At 48.5% G+C, this 15,789-nt stretch overlaps 1 protein-coding gene across 1 annotated transcript in view; it reads left to right on the plus strand.

Moving 5' to 3' along the window:
• Window positions 1-204: 204 nt before the first annotated feature.
• Window positions 205-15,789, plus strand: part of NGEF (neuronal guanine nucleotide exchange factor) — a 47,756-nt gene continuing 32,171 nt past the window's right edge. Inside the window, exons 1-3 of the mRNA XM_055403316.2 lie at window positions 205-459; window positions 1,146-1,288; window positions 6,823-7,121. Coding sequence (XP_055259291.2) covers window positions 353-459; window positions 1,146-1,288; window positions 6,823-7,121 — 549 coding nt within the window. The 5' untranslated portion in view covers window positions 205-352. The remainder of the gene's footprint in view (window positions 460-1,145; window positions 1,289-6,822; window positions 7,122-15,789) is intronic.

Here is a 15,789-nt window from a genome sequence, read left to right on the forward strand (position 1 = left end):
AGGGCGGCGCGGATCCGGCGGAGGAGGATCCGGCCGGGAGGTCCCGGGCCGCAGTCGGCGCCCCGTGGGCCAGGGTCGCGCCGGGTCCAGGCTCCCCCGCCCCGCCGCCGCCCGGCCTCGCCCCCGCCGCGCGCGCCCCTCCCGCCTCCCCCGTTGCCGTGGCAACCCCGGGAGCCTCCAGGCGCGCGCGCGCCCGCCCGCCTGCTGGAGCGCTCGGCGGCGGCGGCAGCTCCGGCTCCAGCCGAGCGCGCGGTGACCCCGCTCCGGAGCCCGTTCGTCGCCCCCGGCCCGGCTCGGGGCCCCCAGCGCGGCTCCCGACCCGGCCCCAGAGCCGGCCTGGCTGCCGGCCCTCATGGAGCTGCTGGCCGCAGCCTTCAACGCCGCCTGCGCCGTGGACCACGACAGCTCCACCTCGGAGAGCGACGCGCGCGACTCGGCGGCGGGACACCTGCCCGGCAGGTGAGGACGAGCGGCCGTGCCGACCCCCGAGCGCCGCCGCCCCAACTCGAGTCTCCGGCCAGGGACGCCTACCCGAACGGCCTGTCCCCCGCACCCCTCCCTGCGGACTCCGCCGCCCCTCACTCCCCGCTGCGGCCCCTCGTCGTGCCGGCACGCCGCCTGGGGTCGGGGGTGCACCCCAGCCGGACACCCCGGTCCCCGTCCTGGCCGCCTCCCGCGCCCTCTCCCGGGCGTCCTGGGCGCACGCGTCCCGTTGGGCTCCCAGGCTCCGCGCCGCGTGGCCCTGGGGCGGTCGCTACCCAGAGGGGACAGGGGGCTGTGTGGCCGCGCGCGGCGCGTGTGCGCAGTGCGCGCAGGGCTCCTGGCCGCGGGACCCGTCGGGGCGGCTGCTCGGCGCCGCGGAGCGGGCAGGGCGCGCCAAGTTTCCGACGCCTGCCCGGGAGCTCCGAAAACATGAAGGTCTGGGCGGGCTGGGGTGGGAATGAATCACCCGGTCGCGCCCTGGTGCGGTGACAGAAAGGGCCTGTGGGGCGCGCTGGGCTGGGAGGGGCGGCGGCGGCTGCGGCCGCTCGGCCTGGACATCCCGGGCAGAGTCCAGCTGGCCAGGGCCGCCTGTGCAGACGCCTCTCGCGGGCTGGCCGAGGTGAGTCGCTGCTTAAAAATAATCCGCCCTGCCCCTCCTACAGCGAGTCGTCCTCCACCCCAGGAAATGGGGCCACACCCGAGGAGTTCCCGGCCCTCGCCGACAGCCCCACCACGCTCACCGAGGCCTTGCAGATGATCCACCCTATTCCCGCCGACTCCTGGAGAAACCTCATCGAACAAATAGGTGGGTGTCCCCGGCGGCGGCGGCGCGGCGTCACTGGGGGAAAACGCGGGGCTCCTGGTGGGCTCAGGGTTCCCTTGTACCTGGAATGCCGTTGCGTTTCACCTGGGCAAAACGCACCTGACAAGGAAGGTTATTAACATATTTGGCTCTAAAGGTTCCATAGCAAAACTGCCGCATGTTACTAGTAAGCTGTGTAATTGGGCTTGAGCAAATGTGTTTTTTTCCTGCTCCCTTGGACAGGTGTACTTGCCCAGCTCTTTCCTGGGCAAGGAGGGCTCTCTGTCCTCTTATCTCTTCTGCCAGGGGTGAAGTGCTTCTGGGCCATGCAGGAGGGAGGGCTCGGTGAGCCACCCTGGCCATCCCAGGGGCCTGGATAGACCTGGAAAGGGAGAGGAGTTTTCTGAAGTGGGGGTGGGGTGGGGTGGGGGGGTCTCTGCAGAGAGTCAGGCCGACTGGAGCCCTTCTGGGAGGAGAAGCAGTGACCTGGCGGACTCTGCTCCGGGGAGGAGAGGTACAGTAGAGTGAAGGCGGGAGCCTCAGAGGCCCCACCCTCACTCCCCGGGTTAGGGGGAGAAGCCTGGTCCCCCTGCCTGTCCAGAGCGTGGCTGGAAGTCTGGGCACAGCCTGCCTGTCCAGCTGCCGAACAGCTGCAGCTGAGACTCTGTGAGAGCAGTCGGTGAAGTGAGAAGGTGTCCCAAGAACCCAAGCACTTGCATTTAAAAGTCAAGAACTGTCATCCTCACCAGAGGGGGCCATGAGTGGGTAACGTGGGGAATGGAATGGCCTCGAGATCTTTTCTGCCCTTCGGTGTTGTCAGAGCAGCAGTTTATTCCTTGAATTAAAATTTTGACTTGAAAATGTCCTTCCCTAAATTGATCATCATCGTCCCTCATGCCAAACACTCGGGCAGACACAGTGTCTCTGGTAGAAGGGGGCTTCCTTTGCCCTGGGACACCAGCATTTAGGAGACTTTTAAGGCAAGTTCCCTCCTCCCCTGGCTGGGTTTTTTCTGGACTGAACCCTGGGAGAAGCCGAGCCCCTGCAAAGTGAGGGTGGAGCACTACACGGTTAAGCCTCACCAGACTCCAGGGATTTTGTTCCCAGCCCCCTGCATGTGGCGGCTTTTCCCTTTGTTTGCTGGGGCAAATGGAGAGGGGCTGTTCTGAGGACAGGCACCCACTGAAATCCTTTTGCCCTACCTTGGTCACGTTGCCCTTTATAGCAAGGAGGGCCACCGCGGCCTCGGCATACACTGGGAACCTTGACTCCCACCCTCTAGAAAGGGATACCTCTGGCTGGGATCAACATCAGAACTAGGAAGGAAATCGGGGTGAGGGTGGGGAGATCCGTGCCTCGAATCACAGAGAGAGGCTCCCTTCTGCAGCGTGGGCGTGCGGAGACCTCCTTCCTGGAGAGCCAGCGGCATCAGCTCAAGGCTGGGAGTTGGAAACCCTGAACTGGGGTACTGCGCTCCTCCTGGCCCTGGGTTTCCTGCTGTGGCGAACAGTGGAGACTGACATCCCCAGGCGTTTCTCCCACCATGGGCTGGTGTCGTGGTGAATAAGTGTTTCCGGCTTCTGGGCTGGATGCCGGGTAGGTGCTCAACAGATGTGCTGAACACACAGGGCCGAGGCTGCCTCCTTCTCACATCCTTCGTCCTTGACACAAGGCCTATGCCAAGCAGATTCCTACAAGAGGCCACCTGCTCCCACTTAGCTCAGTGAATGAAGGGGATTCTTTGCCAGGTATCAGGAGAGTATGACACATTCCTAAAGACACAGAGAGTTAAGAGGGGAGGAAAGTGGGAAGATGCTGGGCATTTATGCACCACTGTGTTGGGCTGCGGCGGCTCCCACTCAGGCCAGGACAGAATGATGCCAGGACTGTGTGTGGCGTGGCATACAGTTGTTGTTGGTGGTGGCCCTGAAGATCATAGACCCCGAGGCCCTGTGACTGTGCGTGTGTGTGTGTCCTGTGGTTTTCTCTGGCACCTAGCACATGCCTGGGGCCTTGGAGGTCCTCACTAAAAAATAAAATCCCCTGCCCTTTGGAAGTTTCTATCTGAAGAATTCAAAGAAAAAAAAAGGAAAGATTCTCTTCGAAAAGTAAGATTTTGAAGGACTCCAGGAGCCTTGCTTATCCTCCTTCTGCAGGGCAGCATGGCCAGCCCGATATAGATCATTTTAATTAAGAGAGATGAGAACTGAGCCTTCTAATTCTGCTTAGATATAATACCAGGTGCAGGCTTTTACAGGTAAAGTTAATTTTGCTTAATGAATGTACAAAATTGAAAAACGTTATACATCATCAAACACAAAACTTTAATCAGCTAATCTAGTGCCTCAGTTACATCTACTTTGTTTCTATTTTAATCTGGATTTTAAGGCTAATAAAAGTAAACATATTACCAAAAGAAATGGTTACACAGTGTGTCAGATAATCCTTTGTAATCACAGTAACTCCAGGAAAACTGGTATTTAAATTCATACTCTGAAGGCTTCAGAAAGAAATATGACGTTTTAAGAAAATGCTAAATTTACTTGTATTGGGAGTCTTTGGCTAATTGTAATAGAATATCCAGCTTAAAAAAAAATGACATGAAAGAATGAAAGTATTCTGTTTTAATGGGTCCAGGAATGAGGAAGAAAGTTCTGGAGTTGGTTCAAGTCAAGCAATCACCTAGTTCCTTTCCCTCCTCCATTCTTAGCATTTGGGCTTCATGTCACCAGATGGCTGCCACAGCTCCATGCCTCACATCCTCAAGCAGTCACATATAAAAACCAATAAATAAATAAAAGCAGCTTGTTGAGGAATCAAACCTGTGTCCTCTGTGTTGGCAGGCAAATTCTTAACCACTGGACCACCAGGGAAGTTACCCTGGTTTCTTTCAGTTCAGTTCAGTTCAGTCGCTCAGTCGTGTCTGACTCTCCACGACCCCATGAATCACAGCACGCCAGGCCTCCCTGTCCATCACCAACTCCCAGAGTTCACTCAAACTCATGTCCATTGAGTTGGTGATGCCATCCAGCCATCTCATTCTCGGTCGTCCCCTTCTCCTCCCGCCCCCAATCTTTCCCAGCATCAGAGTCTTTTCCAGTGAGTCAACTCGTCGCATGAGATGGCCAAAGTATTGCAGTTTCAGCTTTAGCATCAGTCCTTCCAATGAACACCCAGGATTGATCTCCTTTAGAATGGACTGGTTGGATCTCCTTGCAGTACAAGGGACTCTCAAGAGTCTTCTCCAACACCACAGTTCAAAAGCATCAATTCTTCGGCGATCAGCCTTCTTCACAGTCCAACTCTCACATCCATACATGACCACGGGAAAAACCAACCTCCATAAAAATAGTACTGAAATCACAGAAGATTAATTGATGCAGTGTTGCCAACAATAGTTACATCTTATGCTCATCACTGAACAGGTTTGTATAGTGATTTTAAACCTCTGCCATTACAGTTCAATCTGGGTTGCATTTAGCATAGATTTAGATTTTCTTTTTAATTCCTTTGTCAAATTAACTCCATGTTGTAATCTGCTAGATTCTAATGTAAAATCACATCTTTTTTTTTTTAAAGTAAAGCTGTACTAATAAAGGATTTATAATTCAGCATTGTGGAGCATAAGAAGCCAAGTAATTTAACACACACATAATTTATTGGGTTCCTGTTATTTATAAACTATGAATATAATTTATCCAGCCATTTTTCAGGATTTAGAAGAGGGTCTGTTTTTCCCTTCCTTTTTTCTTCAGGTTAGATGTACTTAGCAATTAAAGAAGGAATAATAGATAATATTTATACTGCATTGTGTGAGAAAGTGCTTTCCAAGTAGTACACTTATCCCTGTTAGAACTTTCCCAGGAAAATCATCTTTTTTGGGGGGGGGGCGGGCACTTTGTGCCAGGTCTTAGCTGTGGCACACAGAATCTTTGATATTTGTTGCAGCACGTGGGATCTAGTTCCCTGACCAGGAGTTGAACCCGGGCCCCCTGCATTGAGACTGTGGAGTCTTAGCCACTGGACCACCAGGGAGGTCCCCATCTTTGTTTTTCTAGATAGAAATATCAAGGGCCCCAACTGCTCTCCCAGGCTCCAGACCAGTCCAGTTGCCCACCGGTTCTCTCCACCAGCATTGCCATCGGGTGGGCCTGCATCTCTCCACCACCCTATCCCCAGTCAGACCCTCCTCCCATGTTCCCCATCTCCTGAATAGGGCCACCAGACCTCCGCTGCCGACTGGTCACCTGAATATCACTCGTGATCCAGCACCAGCCAATCACCAGGTTCCATCTTACACCTTGTAACTATCCCTGAATCAGGCACACAGCCCCATCCTTCCCCCACCACAGTGTGCGGGCCTGCATCACCGCTCCCCTGGAGAATGGGCATGGCCTCTTTCTTCCCATCCTTGGGCCTCCTACGATGTGGCCCAGAGCTGCTTGCCTGAGGGGCTTCCCCTGGGGCTTGCTTTTGGCCCTCAGGATAGATAAGGCCCTTGGGGTGACCCTCTTCTCTTCCCGGCCTTATCGCCGGCAGGGCAGCCCTGCCTCCCCTCTCCCTGGGCCGGGAACCTTCTTGCCTCTGAACCTTTCTGCTGCTCCTCTATGGGGAGACCATCCCTCGCCCTGTGGTCAGGACATCCGAAAAGGAATTTTTCCCCGTGGAGGTGCTGCATTTTTACTGACTCCTCTGTACCTCCAAATCTCCTTGGAGACTCAGAAGGCACTTATTTCAGATCAGGGAAGTAAATCTAAAAGTATGAAAGAGAAAAAAAAAAGGAATGTTTCCCTTTTGAATCAGAAGGTTGATGAAATATTGGGTTTTTTTCTTCAAAATGAGAATTTACAACGACTCCCATTTCACCAATGAATAGACTTGAGTTTTAATACTGAAGCATTTAAAGCTTTGAGAAGCATCCTGCTGGGATGCTGAAACATAATCGGGCCATTTCCATCGACTCTGCACACATTGGTTATTAACATGACAAGTTCTGGATCCTTGTTGTTTGCTGGTTATGAGTGTGAGTGTGAAAAGCATTTATTTGTGTGACTGGATTTTGATTCTATTCAGGGATTTCTTTATTCCTTGTTAAAAAGAAAAAATAAACTTATGCGTGCAGATCCTTCCCAAGAAATGAAGACAGTGGCAGTTTGTTCAGTGGCCCTTCCCTGAGATCTGTGGGGGTCTGGCTTTCTTTGTGTTTTCATAGGCAAAGCGTTTGCCCTTAATCCCTAGTGGCTCAGATGGTAAAGTATCTGCCTGCCATGCAGGAGACCTGGGTTTGATCCTTGGGTCAGGAAGACCCCCTGGAGAAGGGACTGGCAACCCCCTCCAATATTCTTGCCTGGAGAATCCCATGGACAGAGAAGCCCGGCAGGCTACAGTCCATGGGGTCACAAAGAGTTGGACAGGACTGAGTGACTGACACTTTGACTTTTTCACTTTCAGGAGTCTAAAGCTGTGACTTAGTGATTTAGAAAGCTCCATATCTGAAATCTCTATCGTGTCTTCAAAACGGTCTGATTTGATTTCAGGGCTCCTGTATCAGGAATACCGAGATAAATCAACTCTCCAAGAGATTGAGACCAGGAGGCAACAGGATGCAGAAATACAAGGCAGTGCTGATGGGTGCCCGTCCAGCGAGGAGGCTCCGGAGGAAGATGAAGGGGAGGAGGAGGAGGAGCCAGCAAGCCCACCCGAGAGGAAAGCTCTGCCCCAGATCTGCCTGCTCAGCAACCCCCACTCGAGATTCAACCTTTGGCAGGATCTCCCGGAGATTCAGAGCAGCGGGGTGCTGGACATCCTCCAGCCGGAGGAGATCAGGCTGCAAGAGGTAACAGGCTGCCCGGGGTGAGAGCTTCCGGTCAGAACAAACGGGTGTTTTAAGCAGTGTGGGTGAGGCTTCCTCTCCGGGGTGAGGCTGGTTCACCAGAGGAGTTACTGGCAGGGTACCTCTATCCCCAACATGCAGGAAAATTCACATTATTTCATGTGTGTGGGTGCATGCCAAGTCAATTCAGTCGTGTGCAACTCTGTGCGACCCCATGGATGGCAGCCAACCAGGCTCCTCTGTCTATGGGATTCTCCAGGCAAGAATGCTGGAGTGGGTTGCCATTTCCTCCTCCAGGGGATCTTCCTGTCCCAAGGATCAAACCCACATCTCTTAAGTCTCCTGCATTGGCAGGCGGGTTCTTTAGCGCTGATGCCACCGGGGAAGCACAGGCAACAAAAACTACCTAGTTAGCTCCCAGGATAGCTCAGCCGTGGTGCTGAGTGTTCTCCACGTTGTTGTTTCTGTAGCTAGGAAGACTGCATTCTCTAAGCCCTTGCTTGTTCTTATGGAGAATCCGTGGCACGTGTGAGCACCGATCCAGTCGGTGGTGTTGAATTCAATGTGGCCGTGAACTGGCTCTGTTCACCTGTGCTTTACTTTTCACTGGCATGTCTTTATTTCAAATTTTCGCTTGAACTTGGGTGAGTGGGGCTCTGAAAGAAAGCCCTCAGCGTTTCCACCCCTCCTGAAATGGTGTTGAAATCTAGGACTTGTGTCTCTTCTTGCGCCTTCATCCAGTGTTCCAGGCGGACTCTGCCTGTCAGGTAGGCTGGGGCAGGATCACAGAGGCACTTAATAGTTTGTGACTCACAGGGAGAAATAATCCATAAAACACGAACAGTAATAGAAGTGAGAAGCTAAGAAATGTAGGTGTTGGGTATGTATATATATATTACTATGCTTTATATACAGAGAGTTGGATCAGTTCTTTCAAGATTTTTTAAATGTGGGCTGTTTTTAAAGTCTTTAATGAATTTCTTACAATGTTGCTTCTGTTTAATGTTTTGGATTTTTGGCCATGAGGCCTGTGGGGTCTTAGCTCCTCGACCAGGGATCGAACCCGCGTCCCTTGCATTGGAAAGTGAAGTCTTAACCACTGGACTGCCAGGGAAGTCTCTGTTCAATCCAGTTCTGTCACCTCTGTCCTCTCACGCCCCGTTGCCCCAGTTCCCCCACTCACATGCTCCTTCAAGCCCGCCCTTGAGCTTGTTCCTAGATGCAGTCCTTACTTTCTTTAGCTCTTGGCTCACCTGTGCGAGATTCTGTAGAAACGTCCGTTCTTCTCGTCTATTTAAAAGGCAAAACTGCAAACTGTACGCACACGTAATGACCAAGGCTGAGACTAGCCCCCAACCAGGTTCATCAAACGCAGGCTCGGGTGATATGATGCCTCTGCTCCTTGAGAAGCCTTGATGACACTCGATTTTTGAAGTGCCACCCAGGGTCCACTGTGTCCTGCCCAGCAGACTCAGGAGAGATGGTTTGAGCGTCTGACACCACTTGTGACTCATGAGCGATGCTTTGTAAGCAAGGCCACAGGAGTTTTTCTTTTTTGTTTTTTATAAAACTGATGTCAGTAGTGTCTAGTCATCCTACAGGGCTCCTCCCAGCTTCTCACAGGATACTGGTAAGACGACATAAAGAACCACATGCCCCACCAGAAGCGAAGGTTTGTGGTCAGGAGATCTCCACGAGGCAGATGGAGCTGGACTGAGGAAATCCCAGCAGGCTTTGCCACCCAAAGCAACCACGTGGAAGGTTCTAGAACCCAGGGAGAAGCTCCCCCCTGCTGGTGGCCATCCCTCCTACCTGAGAGACCCAGGGGCTCCACCACCTGCAGACAGAGCCACTATCCCTCACTTTTTTTTCCTTCCAGTTTTATTTGAGATACAATCGACATACTTCCCTGTGTAAGTTTAAGGTGTATGATTTGACTTCCATGCATCATGAAATAATGACCACAGTAGTTGTTGTTGATCGCTAAGCTGCTTCTAACTCTTTGTGACCCCATGGACTACAGCACGCCAGGCTTCCTTGTCCTTCACCACCTCCCGCAGTTTGCTCAAGTTCATGTCCATTGAGTCTGTGACGCCATCCAACCATCTCATCCTCTGCCACTCCCTTCTCCTTTTGCCGTCAACCTTTCCCAGCATCAGGGTCTATTCCAATTAGTCGGCTCTTCGCATGAGGTGGAGAGTATCGGAACTTCAGCTTCAGCATCAGTCTTTGCAGTATATATTCAGGGTTGGGAAATTCCCTTTAGGATTGACTGGTTTGATCTGCCTGCTGTCCAAGGGACTCTCAAGAGTCTTATCCAGCTCACTTCAAAAGCATCATTTCTTCAGCATTCGGCCTTCTCTATGTTCCAACTCTCACATCCATACATGACTACTGGAAAACCATAGCTTTGACTCTGTATGAACTTTGGATACCAAAGTGATAGCTCTGCTTTTTAACATGCTGTCTAGGTTTGTCATAGCTTTTCTTGCAAGGAGCAAGCATGTTTCAGTTTGATGACTGCAGTCGCTATCCACAGTGATTTTGGAGCCCAAGAAAATAAAATCTGCCACTGTTTCCACTTTTCCCCATCTATTTGCCATGAAGTAATAGGAATGGATGCCATGATCTTTGTATTTTGAATGTTGAGTTTTAAGCCAACTTTTTCACTCTCTTCTTTCACCTTCATCAAGAAGCTCTTTAGTTCCTCTTTGCTTTCTGCCATAATGGTGGTGTCTTCTGTATATCTGAGGTTGTTATTTCTCCTGGCAATCTTGATTCTGGCTTGTGATTCATTTAGCTCGGCATTTCACATGATGTGCTCTGCATATAAGCTAAATAAGCAGGGTGACAATATATACCCTGGACAAACTCCTTTCCCAATTGTGAACTAGTCTGTTGTTCCATGTCGGATTCTAACTGTTGCTTCTTGACCTGCATACAGGTTTCTCAGGAGACAGGTAAGATGGTCTGTAGTCCCATCTCTTTAAGAATTTTCCTCAGTTTGTTGCGATCCACACAGTCAAAGGCTTTAGGGTAGTCAGTGAAGCAGAAGTTTTTCTGGAATTCTCTTGATTTTTGTATGATCCAGCAAATGTTGGCAATTTGATCTCTGATTCCTCTGTCTTTTCCAAATTCAGCTAGTACATCTGGAAGTTCTCAGTTCTTGTATTGTTGGAGCCTAGCTTGAAGGATTTTGAGCATTACTTTGCTATCATGTGATATGAGTGCAATTGTACAGCAGTTTGAACATTCTTTGGCATTGCCTTTCTTTGGGACTGGAATGAAAACTGACCTCTTTCAGGCCTGTGGTCAAATTTTGGTAAGTTTTCCAAATTTGCTGGCATATTGAATGCAGCACTTTAATAGCATCATCTTTTAGGATTTGAAATACCTCAGCTGGAATTCCATTACCTCCACTAGCTTTGTTCGTAGTGATGCTTCCTAAGACTCACTTAACTTCACACTCCAGAATGTCTGGCTCTAGGTGAGCAACCACACCATCATGGTTAGCCAGGTCATTAAGACCTTTTCTGTGCAGTTCTTCTGTATATTCTTGTCACCTCTTCTTAATCTTTTCTGCTTCTGTTAGGTCCTTGCCATTTCTGTCCTTTATTGAGCCCATATTTACATGAAATGTTCCCTTGGTATCTCTAGTTTTCTTGAAGAGATCTCTAGTCTTTCCCATTCTATTGTTTTCCTCTGTTTCTTTATATTGTTCAATTAAGAAGGTATTTCTCCTTGCTATTCTCTGAAACTCTGCATTCACTTGGGTATATCTTTCCCTTTCTCCTTTGCCATTCACTTCTCTTCATTTCTAAGCTATTTATAAAGCCTCCTCAGACAACCACTTTGCCTTCTTGCATTTTTTTCCCTTTGGGATTGTTTTAGTCACTGCCTCCTGTACAGTGTTACAAACCTCTGTCTATAGTTCTTCAGGCACTCTGTGTATCAGATCTAATCCCTTGAATCTGTTTGTCACTTCCACTGTACAATCATAAGGGATTTGATTTAGGTCATACTTGAATGGTCTAGTGGTTTTCCCTACCTTCTTCAATTTAAGTCTGAATTTTTCAATAAGGAGTTCATGATCTGGGCCACAGTCATTCCCAGTCTTGTTTTTGCTGACTGTATAGAGCTTCTCCATCTCTGGCTGCAAAGAACATAATCAGTCTGATTTTGATATTGACCATCTGGTGATGTCCATGTGTAGAGTCTTCTCTTGTGCTGTTAGAAGAGGGTGTTTGCTAGATCAGTGTGTTCTCTTGGCAAAACTTTTATTAGCCTTTGACCTGCTTCATTTTGTACTCCAAGGCCAAACTTGCCTGTTATTCCAGGTATCTCTTGACTTCATAATTTTGCATTCCAGTCCCCTATGATCTTTTTTTGGTGTTTGTTCTAGAAGGTCTTGTAGGTCTTCATAGAACCGTTCAACTTCAGGTTCTTTGGCATCAGTCCTTGGGGCATAGACTTGGATTACTGCGATACTGAATGATTTGCCTTGGAAACGAGATCATTCTGTCGTTTTTGAGATTGCTCCGAAGTGCTGCATTTTGGACTCCTTTGTTGACTATGGGGGCTACTCCATTTCTTCTAAGGGATTCTTGTCCACACTAGTAGATATAATGGTCATCTGAATTAAATTTGCCTATCCCCATCCATTTTAGCTTACTGAATTCCTAAGATGTCGATGTTCACTCTTGCCATTCCCTACTTAACCACGTCCAATTTACCTTGATTTATGGATCTAACATTCCAGGTTCCTATGCAGTATTGTTCTTTACAACGTCAGACTTGACTTTCACCACCAGACACATCCGCAGCTGGGAGTTGTTTCTGCTTTGGCTCAGCCTCTTCTACCGTAGAGCTTGTAGACGCCAAGACTGGGCTGCCTCAGGCCAAACAAATAACAGGGAGGAGCACGAACCCCACCATCAGCAGAACATTTAATTCAAGATTCGCTGAGCGTGGCCCTGCACCAGAGCAAGACCCAACTGTTTCCCCACAGCCAGTCCCTCCCGCCAGGAAGCTTGCACAAGCCCCTTCTTCTCATCCGTCAGAGAGTAGACAGTGAGCTTAGTGCTCCTCTGTCATCTCATTAGATACAACGTTAAAGAAATAAAGAAAAAAAAGTTTCCTCGCGCTGAGAACTCAGGATTTACTGCCTTAACTTTCAAGTGTTAATTATGTTTATCATATTGTACATTGCCTCGTATTACTGGAAGTGTGTGCCTTTTGATGGCCTCGGTCAATTCCCTTTCCCCGTACTTCACCACACCCCACCCCTGCCTTGTTAACCGTAGTCTGATCTCTTTTTCTATAAGTTTCTTGGTTTTGATGTATAATTAATCTACAACACTGCATTTGTTCCTGTTACACAACGTAGTGGTTTGGTTCTTGTATCCATTTCAGAATGGTCACCTAAAATGTTTTGACTTAGTCTAGTTCCAGCATGCCACCATGCAGAAATGTGACATAGGTATTCACTATAGTCTGATTCCCTGGGGGCTCAAACGATAAAGAGTTTGCCTGCAATACAGGAGACCCGAGTTCGATCCCTGGGTAGGGAAGATCCCCCGGAGAAGGAAATGGCACCCACCCCAGTCTTCTTGCCTGGGGAGCCCCGTGGATGGAGGGGCCTGTACAGCCCTGCGGGCCACAGAGAGTCAGACATGACTGAGCAACTTCCCTTCATGCACTATTCACCGTGTTCCCCACCCGGCACACTTCACACCCGTGAGTCACTTACTTTTCACTGGAAATTTGTGCCTTTTCATCCCCCTTACCTAGTTCTTTGCTTCCCCTACCTTTACCTCCTGTTGGTTTTCTGTACGTTTCTATTTTGTTGTGTTTGTTCATTTGTTTTGCTTTTTAGATTCCACGTATGAGTGAATCTTACACAGTTACAGTATTTGTTTTTGATTTATTTCACTTAGCATAATACTGTCTAGTTCTACCCATGTTGTCTCAAATGGCAGGATGTCATTCTGTTTTATGGCAATTATTCCTCAGTGTGTGTGTGTATAGCATATCTTCTTCATCTGTTCATCCATTGATGAACACTTAAGTTGCTTCTGTATCTTGGCTGCTGTAAATACTACAGTGAGCACAGAGGTGCAGATATCTTTAGAATTAGTGTCTTGTTCTCTTCAGATCAATACCCAGGAGTAGAATTGCTGGATCATATGGTAGTTCTAGTATTAATTTTTGAGTTATCTCCATACTGTTTTCTATAGTGGCTGAATCAATTTACAGTCCCGCTGCTGCTGCTGCTGCTGCTAAGTTGCGTCAGTCGTGTCCGCCTCTGTGCGACCCCATACACGGCAGCCCACCAGGCTCCGCTGTCCCTGGGATTCTCCAGGCAAGAACACTGGAGTGGGTTGCCGTTTCCTTCTCCAATGCATGAAAGTGAAAAGTGAAAGTGAAGTCGCTCGGTCGTGTCCGACTCTTCGCAACCCCATGGACTGCAGCCTACCAGGCTCCTCCGTCCATGGGATTTTCCAGGCAAGAGTACTGGAGTGGGGTGCCACTGCCTTCTCCACAGTCCCACTCACAGTGCATGAATGTTCCCTTTTCTCCACATCCTCACCAACACTTGTTGTTTGTTGTCTTTTTGATAACAGCTATTTTAACAAGTGTGAAGTGACAACTCCCTGTGGTTTTGATATGCATTTCCCTAACAATCAGTGATGTGGAGCATCTTTTCATGTGTCTTTGGTCATCTGTGTGTCTTCTCTGGAAAAACATCTATTCAGATCCTCTGCTCATTTTTTTAATCAGGTTTTTTTTAATGGTCAGTTGTATGAGTTCCTGAATACTTTGGATATTGATGTATCTGTGTAAATATCTTCTCCCACTCAGTAGGTGGCCTTTTCATTTGGTGATAGGTTCCTTCACTGGGCAAACGGTTTTGAGTTTGATGTAGTCCCATGCGTTTGTTTTTGCTTTTGTTTCCCTTGCACCATCCCTAAGTTTGACTTTCATGTAAAAGGAATTATACAGTGCAATTTTGCATTTGGCTTTTTTTCACACAATATTACCATCATGGGCCTTTTTCCTAGTCCTCAAAATAAGGAAAAGTGTCTAGTTTTTGAGAGAATTCTTGTTTATATTCTTGTTTATTTTTTTACCTTGATAATTAGATAAATAAATTTAAATTACTTTGGAAAGCTTAGAGATAAACCCCAGTAGAACTTAAAACATGGTATAAATCTCTTACAACAACAAGCCAAAAGCAGAGAAAGCAGGGCTCTTATAAGAAAAGGAAAGCAAACAGTAAAAGGTCAGCATAAAAAAAAAAGTATAAAATAAGGTAGCAGAGTTCTTAGCAAACATATTTGCTATAACTATAAATGTAAATTACCTAAATCCTCCATTGAAAGCCAGAAATTATCCAACTGATGAGAAAACTAAACCCACGATATTATCACACGGATTAGAATTCAGAGTAAGAAAAGTTACCAAAGAGAACAGTGATGTCATTTTGTACAGTTAAAGATTATCACTTTATTTTTGTTTTAAAATTAAATAAGCTACTCATTTATACATTTTCATTGTTTAAAAAATGCAAACAGTGTGCACGTGTGCAGGCCTTTTCTTGGCTCCTGGCTGAAGGGCCAACTGTTTTCACTTTCTCCTGATAAATTATAGTGATTACATGCTGTGTGATTTTGGACTTTAGACACTTGTGAAGACTCGTAAGTGTGAAATCCTTATCGATCTTTATGATGCTGTCCCCATACTTTACACTTGTTTTATTCAAGAGCAGTTTGATTCTGGTTTTGGTTTTTAGCAGCTTGACTTTCACTGACCTCTGAGACCTTCCAGGTTACTTTCATAAAAACAGCTCCCTTTGCACTGAAAATTCTTTAGTTTTTTTCACATAAGGACATAATTGCAGAACAAGTCCGATTGGCTTGAATAAGTTTAAGGACAAGCACGGGGGCTCACAGGTGGGAAGAGAGCGTCAGGTGGCAGGAATGAGAGTGGGGGACAGTCTGTGCCCGGCCCGCCATGGACCCTCACAGGAGCATGGGTCACTCAGGGCTTGTCAGGAGAACTTCCTGTGGGCCTGCATCTTCATGCTCCCAGGAGACCGCAGCTGTCCGATCCGTCAGTCACTCAGTGCTGACACTCAGTCGTGTCCGACTCTTTGCGACCCCTTGGACTGTAGCTCACCAGGCTCCTCTGTCTGTGGAATTTTTCCAGGCAAGAATACTGGAGTGGGTTGCCATTTCCTCCTCCAGGGGATCTTCCTGACCCAAGGATCAAACTCACGTCTGTTAAGTCTCCTGCTTTGACAGGTGGATTCTCTACCACTAGCACCACCTGGGAAGCCCCAGCTGTACAATAGATACACAGAAATGGAATTGTGGGTCAAAAGTGAAGTGCGTTTTAGATGATGGTGGTGGTGTGGTGGTGGTTTACTTGTTAAGTTGTGTCTGACTCTGCGACCCCATGGACGGTAGCCTGCCAGGTTCCTCTGTCCATGGGATTTCTGGATACTCCCAGTCGACTAAAAAGATACACAATGTGAGAGTTGCAAGTTGTTTTATTTGGGGTAAAATGAGGATTGCAGCCTTGGAGACAGCACCTCAGATAGCTCTGAGAGCCTGCTTCAAAGAGGCAGTGGGGCAAGGTCAATAAATAAGGTTCTGGTGAAGGAGGGGTT

Source organism: Moschus berezovskii, chromosome 4 (genome assembly GCF_049115385.1).
Source record: "Moschus berezovskii isolate FMDL1 chromosome 4, NW_MosBer_1.0, whole genome shotgun sequence".
Taxonomy (NCBI): domain Eukaryota; kingdom Metazoa; phylum Chordata; class Mammalia; order Artiodactyla; family Moschidae; genus Moschus; species Moschus berezovskii.